At 37.7% G+C, this 17,068-nt stretch overlaps 1 protein-coding gene across 15 annotated transcripts in view; it reads right to left on the minus strand.

Moving 5' to 3' along the window:
• The window catches only part of RABGAP1L (RAB GTPase activating protein 1 like), a 246,713-nt gene that overhangs the window by 90,190 nt on the left and 139,455 nt on the right, over nucleotides 1–17,068 (minus strand). For 12 of the 15 annotated variants that reach the window (XM_075760482.1, XM_075760477.1, XM_075760475.1 and 9 more), the window contains 3 exons: nucleotides 10,441–10,515; nucleotides 6,830–6,955; nucleotides 5,331–5,474 (listed from right to left, as the gene is read on the minus strand). In XM_075760482.1, coding sequence (XP_075616597.1) covers nucleotides 5,331–5,474; nucleotides 6,830–6,955; nucleotides 10,441–10,515 — 345 coding nt within the window. The remainder of the gene's footprint in view (nucleotides 1–5,330; nucleotides 5,475–6,829; nucleotides 6,956–10,440; nucleotides 10,516–17,068) is intronic. The other 3 variants (XM_075760479.1, XM_075760480.1, XM_075760481.1) reach the window with 1 other exon arrangement.

Here is a 17,068-nt window from a genome sequence, read left to right on the forward strand (position 1 = left end):
CGACTTCGCTCTCTAGCGGGCGTAACCATCGCAGAGAGCGATGGACAGGAGGAAAGACACAGTCTAAATGCCAAAGTCGAATCGCCTGTATTCATACGAAGGAAAACAAACACATGCACCCCAGCCTTTTCCAACTCACATGTATGACATTGACTTTACTTTCATAAAGAGTACTGAAATAATGCCGGCAGTTTCAGCACAGATCTATACCTACTTAGAATTTAAGCCTAGCTTTTATTGTGCTGTTACGAAAAGAGATTTCATTTCTAGCAAGTTCAGTCTGCTGTTTGGTAAGATTAATTAAAACGTTCATAACTGGAGGGGTTAACAAATGCAGGCAATGAGTCAACAACAGGTCATTCCAAAAAGTTCCATTTTTCTTCCTCTATAGATCTACAGAAGATAAACAACTGTACACAATATTTTAGATAATTCGCATTTCATCTGAGCGCAGATTTACAGAGGAAGTGGGCTTGTTCCTGACTCAATTCCTGAGGAAGTTTAATAAATTAAAATGTTAATCTGTTCTTTCTCAACTCTGTTGAAGGCATCACAGAAGCATCTGACAGTGACAGATAAAAAATAGCAGGCTATTATGGTATCTACTACTCCGTTAGTACTAACACGCAGAGACGACTGGCCTTATCGTCTGAGCGATACCATACGGCGTAGTGTTTCCTGGCACATCCATTCTTCAGCAAGACACGCATAAGACAGAAATCAAATCTTCAGCGCCAATAGTTATAATTCTCCTAAGATTTCCATTATTTCATTACGAAGCAGCGCTCCGAGGAAACACATCTACACAACTTGGTGCCACGTTTTTACTATCACCAGGTGCTCATTTACCAGCACCAAGTCAGTCACATTCTAAAAGGTGTTGAAAAACACCCATCAGTCTTCATTACCACAGAGAGTTTCTCAAAACTGATTACACAAGTTATTTTATATAAAGTTCTGAATGCAATAGTTGATAAATAAAGGCAAAGGAATGACGGTATCTAGCTTTCAATCCCCACTTCTTCCGCTGCGCTGCTGTGTGGACCTGTGAAAGGTAGTTTCACATCTCTGTTATTAGCTATATTAGAAAACATTAAATTATTTCATATTGAAAATTGATAGATAACCAGTTGCATCCCCTTCTATTCAGCCTCGATCACAGAACGGCAGCTTAGTAGTCAAACTATTAATTTTTATAACAAGACTATGTAATTACTGACGCTAAAATAGACAAATATCTGTACCAGCACAGAAAAGGCAGCATGTAGTAGGGTTTTTTATATACTCCTTAAAAGGAGAGAAGCTCAATCCTTAAGTATTTTATATCCCCAAGAACTGCACACAAAAATAGCCGGATTGACTTAAAATGGAGGTTACGGATAGTGTCTCAAAATTCTAGTTAACAATGGCATGACGGCTTGAGCTCCGAACCTCCTTTAGTTTTGGCAGTACTGTATATATCACAACTGGTTCAAGTTTTTTCTTTTTGAAGCAGAAAAAACCCCCATGGAAATTTAAAAAATGCTTATAAATTGTCTGCCAACTGGTTTGGGTTTTTTTTCCCTCTTCTAAATGCCTAATTTAGTGCTTATTATTTAGTACCTCTTCTAAATGCACTTATTTAGTGCTTTTAAAAACACATTTTTATCATAAACGGTAAATTTTAAAATGCCTAATGAAGTTCAATGTCAAGTCTTTGATATTCTATAGCATAATGCAAGTGCGCAGCTGTTGCACTGGGGACAGCTCTAAGCGGCATGCGCTGTACCTAGGTGAGTCGTTATTTCTGAGCATGACTTTAAATAAATAATTCAAAATGGAACAAAAAGAGACAGCAAAACAGAGCAGGCTCACAAAGCGTTCAATAACATAATGTCATATTGATAGATAAGACTGACAAGTCCAAATACGGCTCTGAATTTCATCAACAAAGTTGTTCTTCAATGCAAACAGAAATAGCAACAGGAGAGGAGACAAATGAAGCAGATGAAACAGGCAGCTAAAAGGAATGTTGTAGAAAGATTTTCAGCTGATGTTGACATGTTAAAATTTATCTACGTAGCCGGGCTCAAAAACACGCAGTTTGCTGTAATCACATGAAAACTTGTGAGGTTTCTGTTTTTATTACAGGCAGTCGAAGTATTAAGACTCATAATATGTACCACGGCACTGTGGAGTACCTGCCTGCAAGCCCAAAATTTTCTTCAAGCTTCTGTCATAGGAAATGCAAAGAATTCAAAAACATCTCCCTTCTAGGTGAGGATGGGTGTCAGATTCTCTCCTACAGTTATTGAGGCAATATTCTAAGGCCACTGGAAATGTGGGTAATTTGGGCGTTGAATCACATCCTCAACAGCCTGAAGACAGCTTAAAAATAAAAAAAGGTCAGAGGAAGACAACAGGATAAAAGAACTCAATCACTCAGAAGTCACACCAAGTCCCAAAATCATATAAATGTAAATAAAATTGGTTTTTCTATCAAGTCGTATTTAATGTGAGAATGATGAAAAGACCTCAGCTGTAATGGCAAACGCTTTGATGGGATTTTTAAAATTTCTCAATAAAACTTAATTCCCACCGTAAATTTAACTAATTTTTCATAGGCTTCCACATCCCTGGGTATGCTCCTGCCATACCGGAGTGCTACTGCTGCACCGTGCACGCAAGGGAAGGAAAGGGGCATCCCTGGCTAGCTGCGAAACTACAGCATTTCCAACAGGTATTTTTCCCTCTCTGGATTGAGAATTAAAGAAGAGCTATAAAAGGACCAATTTCACTCTTCCAGCCACAGTCCAGACCTAAAAAGACAAATCCCATCCAAGAACTCTTGGTTGACACAAATTGTTCATCCATAATTCAATTATTTTCATGGGGACCAGAGCTCCCGTGGAATGACTAGTTGGCAGCACCCATTCAGCAATGGTTTTTACCCCCTAATATTTTTCTTTCCTAAAAGACTTGCATAGGATGTAAACATTTTGTCAACGACAGACAGGACAGGGATGTGGAAAGAAAGGAAGGAAGTTGTAGGCTATTTAAAATTCATCTGTATCTATGACAAATTAATGAGAAGGCTGAAAGCTTGTTTTTTAAAAACACAAGACAGTTCACTTCAAAGGCTTCTTGATTTTTCAGAATTTTTTCTTTTGCAGAAGAATCTGTTCCACTGTTAACAGCTGCAACTGTTTTTTCTCCTTCCAGTTGCTGGAATTACAGGCATGCTGTTTGTTCAGAGATAAAGTAAAGAGCAATTTAATGCAGCCAAAAATGATTTTTTGACTGCTCCGTTACTCCTTCTGGAGGCTGAGTGGACAGAGCGCTTCACCATATGATTTCGGTCCTCCATTAAGCAATGGTTTCCTTCTTTGTCTATGGCCATACGCCTCCAGATTTTAATTTCCTTCTGTGATGAGGGCCAACTAGATTTTTATTTTAATATCTTTTTAATCTACGCTCCTCCCACAAATTCACAGAAGTGCCTGTCACATCAGACTGGTTGACTCATGAATCTTAGGAGCAGTTTTCTGATAGTCTACACCATTGCCTCAGTATGTTGTCTACACACTGCCCCACTGTTTCTCAAGATGTCTGTATGTATCTTCTCACTTGCAATCAATTTTCTTACCATTTCTGGATTATTTTTGGCTGTTGCAAAAGAGGTTCCTTTAGCTTTATGTGATTACCCTCCACAAATGCTAACTAACAAGTCTCCCTTTCTCTAGCAGACCCAAGCGTTGCACTCTCTCTTTCTCCTTGCAGTCTTTCACCTTCTTTCTCAGAGTAATTCCATCAGACATGTTGAGATAAACACTGCCAGACGTGAGATGAACGCAAATGTTTTAAGAGTTGTTTCTTTTTTCATTCTAAATATTAAATCTATATTAACCATGACTAAAAGACTTCTTCGGCATATTTTATCATCAAGCTTAATAAAATAAAAAGCACGGGAGCTTCTGACAGGATGTAACTATGTTGCTATCACAATGATCACCACTAAGAAAAGATGTTCTGTACTTCTCGACAAATGATCTCTTAAAATGGTCAGCTCTACATCAAGCTCCGAAGGAAGTAATAAGCTGAACTGACAGAGAATTATCAAATCCACACCAGAAGCTCATTCTGAAAATTAACTCACTAACAGTTCAAGAGTGAACAAGGGATTGTGTTCATCTGCTGCACAACCAAAGTGGAGGCTAGAGAGCAGAAAAACTAGCAACCTTTCTGCTCTATCTGCTACTTAAAATAACGAAGACGTTGCGAAAGAAAGAGAGCTCAGATATTTATATGGAAATGTGGAATCACTTCACCATTACTACCTTTCCCACTCACTTGGATACCTGGCCGTATCAACCTACCTCTTTTTGATAACTGAGCACCAATATGCAGAAGAAGCAATACTCTTAAGGAAAAAAATATCGTGTTATGTGTGGTGGACAATATTTGTTTAATAATGAATACTATCAAGGCATGTGCAGCAAGCCTGAAAATTCACAAGTAAAATACTTCACAATAAAAATTAACAGAATGAACCAGAGTCGACAGCGTTTCATACTCATGAAGCTCTTTGCATTTCAAATTCTCAATTGTTTTACTTATTTATATTTTTTTCTTATTTGTGACCCATTTAAATCAGAGGAAATCAGTGGCAGGTTCAAAACCAGGTTTAATTCCATGCTTGCCATGACTGCCCAGCGACAAAAGGAAGTACTAGGACTGTGCTAAAATAAACATTCCAGACTATCAACCTATTCTATCCGTTTTTTTAAAGGAAGCGCAGATAGAGCTACAATACAGAAACATACCATTTGTATCTGGAGTAATGCATTCCTCAGTTGGAATAGTAAGGTAAAAAAAAAAACAAAAGGAAGAAGCTTCATTCAACTGTGCCGTTTGGCAGTTCTCACTGTTTGTTTAATATCGGGCCATCAAAGCAACACGCAATACCCTTACTGTCTTTGGGCACTCTGAATCAGACCATTTGGAGAGCTTTCCCTCTAAAAGCCTGCTAGGCTTTTACTACTAGGCATCTTCAAGAAATTAGAATTCCTAACTTTGAATAAATTATTTAACAAATTAAATGAAGAACAGATGTGTGCATCAGATATTCCTAATTAGGTCCTTTAGCAAAGAATGAGGCAATCCACAATCCTAACTTTAAAACCGAACCAGTGCGTCAAGGAATGTCTTCTCATCAATATAACTATGGTTTGTACATAATTTAGTTACTCGCATTTTGAAACTAAACAGGAACTGACTCCAACAAAAGAAACAGAAAAAGAAGAAACAATCGCAGAGCGGAGGAAGGGCTTTCCAGTTCAAGGTTTTGTTACCTCACAAAGTAGTAAGTCAATGATGTGGAAGACCATGCAGAGCGGAAACTTGGCAGTAAAAAGAGTGAGGAACCACTGGGATGCATACATATGAGCTTCCAAATTGAGGTCTGAGAAATGGCTATGCAGGTCGGGTAACTGCTCCTAGAGTAAAGGAAAAAATAAATGCTTCAGTATTACTCATTAAGCCACGTTCATCATCCACACTGCCAGTAAATACCAGGTTGCTAAACACTGAAAAACATGACAAAATGAAATCCTGGCTTCTTTTGAGCAATGGAAATATGTTTCTTCATAAATTTCAGTGCCCATGGTTACAGTTTTCAGTAAAATATCCATGATGGATTCTATCACAGTATCAAATAATGTACTGAGATTATACTCAGAAATTACAAAATCTTCACCAGTAGAAAGGCAGAGCGGTTGTGAAATCTAGGTCATGAATAGTGTAGATTTTTAAATTATTCTTTTGCGGTGTCTTGCTATAAATGCTTCTGCTATAAAAACCAATGGATACCAGAACAAGGAGATCACCTTGCAGAGCCTGAAAGCAAGAAAGCACACAACTCCAGCAGACAATTTCTCTAACTAGGAGCGTATATAAGCAACACAAAATAAGCACTGATAACCCTATTGCACACTGATGATATTCAGTTAATGAAGTAAAAATCTTGGTTAACATATGTAAATATTGAGAAGACTACATGCTGAAATTAAGTATCAAATTCATTAGTATGCAATTCTACTCAAGTAGGAAATATGCACAATTTGACATCTGAAAAAAAAATCATTAAATTAACTGTGGTCTGTTTTGTTCGGTTTTGATATATCTCAGAGAGGTATATACGGTCATCTACAGTAACTGACTCACTATGCTAATAGAAATGCAGGTCAAAGCTTAATGGACTGCTAGTAACTCCTTATTAGTCAGAACAACAATGTTTAAAAATTGCAGCCATTTATTTACATTAAATTGCTCTGACTCTGAAATAATCCCATCTGAAAAAAGAGCAACGTATTGAAAACTGTAAAATCTACAAAATGACCTACACTTAATTTGTATTTCATAAGCATCAGGATGTCCTGATTTGTCTGACCTCTCAACCATCAACATAATTCATAGAAAGTAGGACACTGATGGTGGCAGTCCAAAAGATATTTTGGCCTTAATAGAACAGCGACATTCTTTCTGAGCAACATCATGGAATAGGGGAGAGAGAGAGTAAGCAAACAGAGAGAGGAAAAAAACCCAGATACCTACTCTGCTTGGATACAGAGATTAGCAGCAAGATTGGTATATGAGAGACAAAAGAAATTAGAAACAAATCTGACTCAAGATGTTTGAATCCCGATATTAAGCTTCCCTGCTTTGGTTTTACCCCACCTCTAAAAGGACAGAGGGTTTATTGTCCAGTAGATTACGGAAGCAAAGCATAATCTCTTCTTCATGCCAATATTTCCATTTATGAAAGCAGAAGAATTTGTTAGCCTGGCCCCACCTGCATTAACTTCTCCAGCTGGAAAAATTTGCAATGGAGATCTTCAAAGTTATTTCTGTAGAGGTCCCTCAAGCCATAGTCATACATTATTTTCACAAATACACAGAATGCCTGCTCCTCTGGCATCTGTTTGGAAAAATACACAAACATAATTTTTAAAAAGTGAGCTGAGGCTGGAAATACCTTACACAAACACACACACTTATATACCTTATGCATGATGAATTCAGAACCAGGGATATATTAAAATTTTCAGCAAAGCACTCTGAATGTAGAATTAAGCAGCTAAAATCTCAAGGGGACTATTGTCCTTGATGAGCACCTCGATTTGGCGCTGTAACACCTTTGCAAAAAATGCGGGATCATATCATAGGTTCATGTAAGTATACATCCCTACAGCAGCACAGCTGTCATCAGTATTTTTTCTGCCAAATAGATATGAGAACAACCAGTACACAACCCTCAGCTACAGAACAACAACTTAAAAAAAAAAAGAAAAGAAAAAGACAACAACTCATGATAGTGATTTCTGCTGAGACTGACTTGGTTACAAGGAAGAAATTCAGGAGAACTAAGCTATAACCAACCCGCAGTGAGAATAATGCTTATCTACTTTCATCCAAAGTAGACATCAAACAAGGTCAGGTTTCCCATGAAGAATAAGGAAGTAAGTTTTGCCTTCCGAACCTACTCGTGAGCTCAGGAGGGCTGATGCCATCTATTAACATGATGACTTTTTCAGAAGCCCTATCTCCATAATCTCTGTTTCATTTTGACCAAACTTTCTCATCCCACACAGTTTTAGAAGGCGGTACGAAATGACACGCCATGTGAGCCACTCTCAAGTCGGCTTGAGCCTGCTGAACATCAAATCTGTGGGAAGCCCTGTGTCCTCAAACCTCCACTGATAAGACGTCTCCTCCACTTCCCCCATGCCTTCAGGTAACACGATAATGAGATAAGCACAAGCAGAGTCAGTGCAGACCCCAAATCACATTTAAAAACAACTTTTCTTTTGCAGGTACCAGATTGCAAGAAATGAAAACAATTATTGAGTATCAAGAATGACAACTCTTGACCTTTTAGTATATTCACTCCTTCGGCCTCTTGCCAACCCCTTATCAAATATCAGCCATAGATAAAAGCCCAGTATTTTCTTCAAAGAGAATTTTAGTCTCTTGATATTTACCTCCAGGGTTTCATCTTTTATGGTTCAGCCTATGATTACGGCCTGTCTCCAGGGCCATGGGCAGACACTTTCATTTTCATTTTCAGCCAGCAGATATGAAAGTAACTAGTTAGCATAAAGAACTGCCGGATCAGCTGCTAAGCTACCTGCCCAGGCTAGAGTCGCCTAGGACAAGCTCTTAGGAATCTCAAAGCTCTTTATCACAATTTTTTCTGGATGGAATGGTCCCCACTGACAGCAGATAAAAGCTGCAGACAAAGTAAAGGGAAGAAATAGTTTTATCCTGACCAAAAGCCTCGAATCTGCTCTATAGTAAGATGAATGCAAACTTTTTTTTTTTTTGGTAAGGTAACATTTCTAATAAAATGACAGATGCTCATGCACAAGCACACCTACCTTGCATGCTCAATCAGACACACGTGCATTGACAATCATTCCTCCCCCGAGACAGGGAGAGGGAACAGAGGTGAGTACCAAAGCCAAAGTCATTTACAGGCAGAGGCCATCAAGCCCTCGCCCTCAGTGCATTGAAGGTTCTCCATTATTACCAACCCCAAGAATTCAAAATCATAAATCAAGTTTTCATTTCTTATTTAAGTAAAACACATTTTTGGCAGTTCCATTCTGATCTTTAGCATTTAGGTGTTTGCCCCTTATTATCTTTTCTTTGGAATTACAAAAGCCAGAAATTTACCATTTTTTTAAAATTAAATTTTAGGTTTTTATCACAGCAATGCTGCTGAAAGGTAGACAATAAGAACAAGAAATCAAATACTGTGAGACTTAGCGTAAAACAATTAGAGTTGGCAACAGTGTTCCCCCTGTGATTAGAAGTTACCTGCTCACCTTTGATAGGAATGTCATCAAAGCCGCAAAATCGCAAAAAGCCGGGATGGAGGTTCAGGCTACCCAACCATCCCTGAAAGATATCTACGCTGAAGAGAGAGGATACCCTGTCCCAGAAAAAAGGGAAAGGAAGGGGTCTAGAAATCCATGCAAAGATAGAAGAGTTAGAGAGGGTCTTACAAGCATTCACAGCATACGGATTGGTGTGAAAATCTGAGAAGAACAAGAGCTTGAGAACATCCTGGGAAGCTCCCAACTTACATGAACTCATTGAGACCGCTTCCCTTCCCCCCTTTCTCTGATTATTTCAGTTTAATATCCTATTATGAAAGCAAATGTTATAAAGGGCATATTACAATGAGTGTAATTGTCATTTAGCATTCCCTGCGTACAGGGCAATTTCTTCTAACTCCAGAAACACTAGAAAGAGAGGTGACTCTCTGTAGGTACGACAGCGTACCGCTAAGTGAGAGGAGCTGAAGGATTAGTCAAATGTTAAGAATGTGACACCCACTCATTTCCAAACAACTCCGGTATTGAGAATGGCTTATTCTTCCAGTGGAACTTCAAAATCCTTCTTTGGGTAAAAAGTTAATTGCAAAATAACTGTTAGACAAGCTAATTTGCAGTATCTGTGGGATTGCAATAATGTGACTAATTTCAGGTTTATCCTTAAAGAATCTAAAGTTTCTGTAATACCGTCACTGTGTATCATGCTCCTTAAGTCTTCAAGGAGTCATAGATCTCACTAGGAATTACAACTCAGATTAATCTGCATTTAAGTTGTAGATGCCTTAGGAAGTGTATGTGTAACATATATACCACCAACAGCTGACTCAAACCCACAATCTGAAATGTAGTTCAACCATGATTAATAATTCATTAATTAAAGCCTGACAGAAAAAGCAGGTAAGAGCTTGAGTAAGAGTTGTTGCTGGGGTTTTGGGTGGTTTATTCGGATATGCTTTACGATATCCACACTACTTGAATCTGCAGCTTTTCCACCGATACATCAAAGTTAAAGCATCTTGCAAACAGAAAAATTGTATATTTATCTATCTCTATGCATACACACACATGTATATAGGAAGCAACAGATCAAAGTTTGTACAGTTTTTGATTACAGGCTAAAATACCAAGGTTAAAATTCAGCTTTCGCTCAAAAGATAACAGAAAATGTCCCTAGGAGAAAAAGTCTCACTGAAAATTAATGAGACTGCTTGCTCTGGTTAGCTACTTTGAGAATATCTCCCAAAGTGAAATTCCCCATAAACACAAAGGGAGTTCACCTACACGACAACTAAATGAAAAGAAAATATTAATATGAAACAAGTCCATTTCAGGTTTTAACACACAGCAGTACTTAACAATTTAATGGATTTCTCCTAGATAAATGAAATCTACATTCATAAAGATAGAAGCCATTAGTCACTATTTGCCAAAAAGCAACAAGAGGAAAATGAATACAGACAAATAAACAACAGTAAATATCTGTCAAATAGCATGTTACAGTACTACTGATGGTAAAGCTGCTTTGGTTTCAAATAGCAAAGCTTTCATTTTGCAATTAACTCACATGAAGTAGAAGCACAGCTGCAAGGAAAGACTGTCCCTGGCAATAGCCAATGTCTTCATCGTAGACAGAATATGCCTAGAAAAAATCAAAGTCAACATATATTTAAAATGCACGCTGGCAGTATCAAAATGTGTTATCATCAATGAGCTATTCAGAATATGTAATACTGTGCAGGCTAAAATAATAAAGAGTGAAACTGCAACCATGCTTGCACAGGCTTTCAGGGCATTTAAGAAAGCATCCACAGGTCAGCCTCAATGTTCCATAGATGATGTATTTGTAAATTTTTATTTTCTGAACAGCATGAAAAGAGTTGGATGCAATTTGCCTTCACTTAAATCAAGGATAATTCTGCTGAGGTCAGTAATGATATAACTTTAATGATATAACAAGTAAGATATAAAAAAACAGGTCAGTTTGTGTTGTGGGGAGAATGCTAGTTTGGTTTTGGAAAAACAAGTTCTGATATCGTGAAAGTATAAGACCTGAGGCTGGTGGTTAGAAAACCACCCAGAACTACCCTAGCCTGAAAATTTCAACAGAAACATTTTTTTCCATGTCCTTGTTATGCTGAAGAATGAACAAGACTCATTTTCCTACGGTATGACTGACATATTGCTTTTTTCTTCCTCTTAACAAAACAAAACTAAAATAACCAACCTTTCCTTCCCCCATACTTTTCCGAGACAAGACGACAGATACTGGTTTTAAAGAGATGTCAGAGGATGCTAAGAAGTTGAGGAAACTTGAGAAAGTGTAAGCAGCAGCAGGACTGACATCGGAGAGAGAGATACCCTGAGACAATAAGCAAGGGACGCTGGTTACAGCCAGGGAAAAGGAAAGCACAAGGCCAGAGCTATGGGGAGGAACAAGCCACATGAATCAGAAACTCCGCTTTGCCCCCCCACCGCCTCCAAGACTGTTTACTGATGAGAACGTATTGAGCTGGAACACCGTGCTTATCTTCTTTTTTTTAAGTTTTGAATGAAATCAGGATTGCAGGTCCACTGAATGGAAGCAGAGAGAGGCTGTGAATAAGCAACGTTGGATGTGCTGGGGCACCAAACCCACCTGGCTCTGCCGTACAGTGTTCCAAAGGTGGCTACGCTGCCTCTTCAAAGGGTAAGAACTGGGACTCAAAATAGGTGCGGCTTCTTTCCAGCCAACAGTATTAACATAATTGCAAGTAATTTCTGGCAGAAATGTTGAAATGAAGGCCAAAACATATTTAAAGTCCTTAAGCGACCTTTCCTTTTCCACTTAGATGGGCAAAAAATAAGCAACTACAAACAATAAACAACTATAAACAACTCATCCATACATTTCCTAATACATTTGTAGCTTTGTGAAAAATTGAACTGTGACTTACAGCTCTTTGTCTATATTGCTTACCTTTCTTTTGCAGTATGTTTGATGGAATTAGCTAGAATCTGAGTGAAAATAATCCCAATCCATTGCTCAGTTTCAGTGGTCAAGCAAATACAAAGCTAGTCACATAAATTATTGAAAAAAAAATGTAATGAGCCTTTACAATCTGCTTACTAGTTTAAACCAGCTCTAGCCACAAAAGTAAAATATAAAAAATAACTCCAGAAATGTACAAATATCCATCAGATATAAAGATTTTGAATTGGAAAAAAGGGATGCTCTCTTAGAAAAAGTTAATTTAAAATTACTCTTCAGGTACTGAATGAACAGAAATTACTTAATATTGCATATGAATAATTAGAACTGTCCACTGGTTCATCATCATCATCATGAATCTTTATCTATTTGCTCCCAAAATCTACCGGTTTATGGATGCCTAACATTTTATTTCTATAGCATTCCTAAAAGATGTATTATTTCTGCTTTTGAAAGGTCAGCTCCGCTTAGAAACAGATGTGCAGAATTACAAATAACAAATCTGATTTCTGATTTCTTCATACTATGTAACAACACTTTTACTTTAAAAAAAAAAAATCCAGGCTGAAAACTTAATAGCAAATTATCTATGCATCTCTGTTGTGAGAAGCATTATCAGCGCAATAGCTAATAATTTGCTGAAAACAGCAATAAATTAATCCAAGCAAGTTTTAAAATAACTATTGAGAAATCAACACATTGGAACAAACAAGCTGCCTCCAAAACTGACATAGGTTAAAAAGTAAAGAAAGTTATGAGAAATAAAAAGATACTCCTTTTGAGACTGTGAAAGAAGCTGAAATTAGGGCAAAAGAGGGAAAATGGGGAGGGTGCAAAAAAATCTTCACTCGGCATGTTAAATATAAAAATATGAAGGAAGACAAAAAAAGTTCTCACAATCAACTTCCTAAAAAACATTGAAACTAGGAATAAATCTGTTTCAAACACATCCAGGCCTCTACTTGGAAAATATATGATCAAGGTAGAAAAGTTGTATTTAAAGTATAGCAGAACCATGAACTTTCCTTGTGTCTGTTTTATTACAGAAGAATCGCAGGGGCTGTCATCCTGCTGGAATCATTTCTAGCAGGGGATGTGTCGAAGGATCTGTCTCCAACTGAGTATCAGAAGAGATGGTAACTTAAAATGAATAAAAATACTAAAAATGTATTAAGAACAGACAGTATTCACCCAAAAAGCTGGGGGGGGGGGAGTAAACTATTAACTAGCCGATTAAATCAGAATAGCAGCTGACAAATTTGAAACATTTGTAAAAAGAGGTGATCCACAGAACAACAAATCAATAAGTACTGGATAATTTGGTTTTAAAAAAATAATTCAGATTAATTAGTGGACACAGATATACATAGGATATAAAAGAGAAAAATGCCTGAGGGCCCCAATAAAAGGATGTAATCATTAACAAATCTTTGAAGCAACCAACAAATATGAAAAAAACCAAATTAACTGCTTGATCTGCTTGTTTTTTGAAATTAATCTCCACTAGGCCCTTCCCCAAAATCTGATCTCCACAAGCAGCTGTTATCAGACACATAGATACCAACTTCAGTTCTGCATGAGAACTAGATCAAACTGAGAAAGATTCTGCTGTTAAGTCAAAGCAGCATAAACCTGGCAACCAAAGGTTTATTTTTTTATGAGGTCTCTCAAAATCTACATGATTTCATCGTATTTGCCTAAAGCAAACAGATTTTTGAAGCTTTATGCATATTACATTTCCAATTATACTTTTTTAGTTTTAAGTAACCTATGGGACTTGATATTGCTGAAGTATGATGTAATTAACCAAAACAGCCTCAAAAATACGGATGCTGCCTACAGATACCACCATAATATCATACTATTAACAAAAGATCTAAGATTAATTATTTAAGATTTATCCTTTTAAGGGACTGAGGAGCATTAACATTGTCTTTCCACATGAAATACGAAAACAAAGCAAAATCCCAAATTCCCTATTGCCATTGCAGTCATTGTAACTTTGTAATTTCAAGAGAACGAGGATTTTTCCCATGACAACCCGCGACAATGTTACAGCCTTTTTAAGTTATTATTTTCTTGAGCTCTAGGGGAATCTCCAATCACAATACTCCAGTTAACTGAGATTTTAAATATTCTCTGTCTCATAAATGGGACTTAATGAAGATTGGGACTTGAAGCCTGCTTTCATTCATTTTAACTAAATGAAGATCTCAGTTGCAGAATTAAAATGTCTTTTTAATAGTTATCTGTCTTTTGAAGAGAAGAACTACTATGCAGTTATTAGTACAACATCATTAGAAAGTGAATCCTTTGGAAGCAGCAGAGTGTCCTCAAACAGTCAATGACAGAGAACCACCTGCATGTTGGGAATGTGGCTGAAGAACCCAGAGACAGACAGACATTCTTCTCTAAAATAATTAATGGAGGAAAATCTCCCAAGATCGGGATCTTCTGTAGACAGAAAAATTGCAAGTAAGCAAGCAGCATTTCAAAAATGAAGGGAAAGGTTGCTGATTTGAATTTAAAACCTCAGATGTGGGATTTCTGCAACTACTACGTATGAGTCCCAGCGCTTTTAAAAAAGGAAGAGCAGAGACTACGTCTCAAATTCCAGAATGAAATGTTTTTCATCATTTTGCACCCTCATAAGCATGAAAATGATTGCTTATACTTGCTGAAGGTTCAAATGTACTTAACACAACAACATGCAAACCACTAACTAGCAAATACCAGCTTGCAATCACGTCGCCAGTTTGCCTTTACCATCGTAACTCAACGACACGAGAAACTAAACATTACAATGACGTGAGAAACTAAAAAGAGCTCATGAAAAATATTTCTCCAGTGTCTGCCTCATACAAAGGGTCTTACGTTTCCAGAGCTTTCACCCCCACGCACGCTTCACGGCAATACAGAGGGAAAGGTAGGAGCAGAGACTCTACAGATCTCCGTCTCTCATCTGCAATAACGGTATCTCTCTTGTCAGTAATAATGTTTTCTGGCACAGGAAACACTCACTTCTCTGAAAAAGTGACAGGCACGCTGGCACAATGCTCGTTAACAGCCGTACAAGATATCCAGCATCTGTGTCCCAGGAAAAAGGAAAATGTAACAGGAATTGAATGCAAGGGTTTTGGGGGGAGAATTACAAGCATGATTTGCTCTCATTACCTTTGTGTCGCTACCAAAATGATAGAAATGATCTAGGGAATCTACTCAATGGTTGATACAGACACAGCTCGGTGCCGAATTCTGTGTTAGTAGAGTTAAAAGACTTATATGGTGTCTGAAAACCAGACTGCCTGAAGAAAACATCCATGCTTTGATGGAGACTTCTCATGCAACAAGGTATTTTATGACATGCTTGGTCACGGAATAATTTTAGTGACAGTATAATTTAAAACTCCATACCTAAATTTATTATAAGGCTAACAGTCTGAAAGTAGTGATATTCCTATGACTGCAGCATTTAGGATGTATCACATTATACAAGGAAATTCTGTGTTAACTGAAAACTGTATTTTTAGAAATTAGTTACTCATTTATTGAGTAGCAGGGAGAGCCACGTGTATGTTATACAATAAGCCTCCTCCAGAGCTGTAAGGGCCGAGAGACTGAAGAAATCTTCACATTTATTCCAGCAGGCCTCCAAACGTACTGAAGCCTTTACTCTCTTTCCAGCATTCAAAATTCACAATCCTGACCTTTTCACTAGTCCAGTCTCAGCAGAAACCCCACACGCAAGAACTGCTTCCTTCCTGAGCACAGAGAAGGAACCTTATTAATATGTAAATGGCAGAAGACAAGATAACATTAAAGATTCTTTGCATGAAACAAGACAACAATATTTACTAAAATTGCTCTTCAAGTCAGGAGCAAAGAAAATAAACAACTAAAAATAGATGAAAAATAATTCTTAACTGATTCTGTTTATGCTCCTACGTTTATCTGAAACTTGGCAAATAGACTCCTATAGGAAAGAAAGGGGTCTGCTCCCTGACAAATAATTAAACCAAAGTGGACAAATACTGAAGCTTCCCATTTGTAAATCTGAGGGGACACTAAGGATTGAAAAATGTGGAAGAATCCGTGCACGCTGGGAAGAGATGATCCTCTGAAAAAAGTAGCTGCAATGAAATAGAAATGAAAATGTAAAAGAAGGATGAATGTTAGAGAACCAGCTTACAGGACAGCACTAAGCAGCAGTTCTGCCCTGCTGAAGGATGAGCCAAAGAGCAATCCATCATTCGCAGCTTATCATGCTATAGAAGCTACTGGTCACAGAAGAGCAACACAAAGACATTTTCACATTTCAATTATACAGCAAAGAACGCAAAAAAACCCCCACCAACCCACAACCCAAAACAAACATATTGGAGCCCATTCAGTATTAGCTCTGCTAGAAAAACAGTTTATTATTCCCTCTGCTAATGTGGGTACCAACAAACAGACAGATATTGGAACCATGACTAAACCGGAGTGTTTCATTTCACAGTAAACCAGCTATCACATTGATCCTGTGCACAAAAACCTTCAGGCAAGTATGACTGAGATTAGGAAAACACTACAAATTTGATCAACCATGGAGATAAGTATTTAGTAACAAAATATGTCATGATACAAATGATTCATATCTTTCCATAATGTCTCTGTTTACTGGAAAACACTAACACCAACTTTGAATCTCTGAGAAGTAATTCGACCATTTACAGAAAAACAGGGAAGCGTTGCGTCTATTTTTCCAGTTTGCCCAGTAAGAACACTCCCCTAGCTAACCCGATTCATCCCCCTGCACCGCACTGCCTTCCTCCTATTAAAGTCACAGTGGTCGGTTGTCAAATAGGGGTTACTTTAATCAGAAAATTAGAGATAACACATCTCACGTTAAATTCTGCACTGCATACACTCCAAAGAGTCGAGAGGACTATTTCTGCCAAGTGCTTTGATTCCCTGGAGCATCGAGCTGTTAACTACATATGCACGCATGGAAGTAGGTCGAGAGTACTATTCTGTTATGCATTGTAACACGGAGAATGAGCGCTTTAAATAGAGCTGGAATTCGCATAGCATTTAAACAGAAAGCGTGCAAGAAACGGAACTATTTTCCCAAGGATGTTTGCTCTGTGCAAATCTAGCTTATGCAATGTCCTCGAGTGAAATCTCCAATCTAGAATCTGGAACTCTTTTCATTTCTTATCACCATTGTCAGCCTTAAAGTTTA

The sequence above is a fragment of the Balearica regulorum genome, chromosome 8 (genome assembly GCF_011004875.1).
Source record: "Balearica regulorum gibbericeps isolate bBalReg1 chromosome 8, bBalReg1.pri, whole genome shotgun sequence".
NCBI classification, from domain to species: Eukaryota; Metazoa; Chordata; class Aves; order Gruiformes; family Gruidae; genus Balearica; species Balearica regulorum.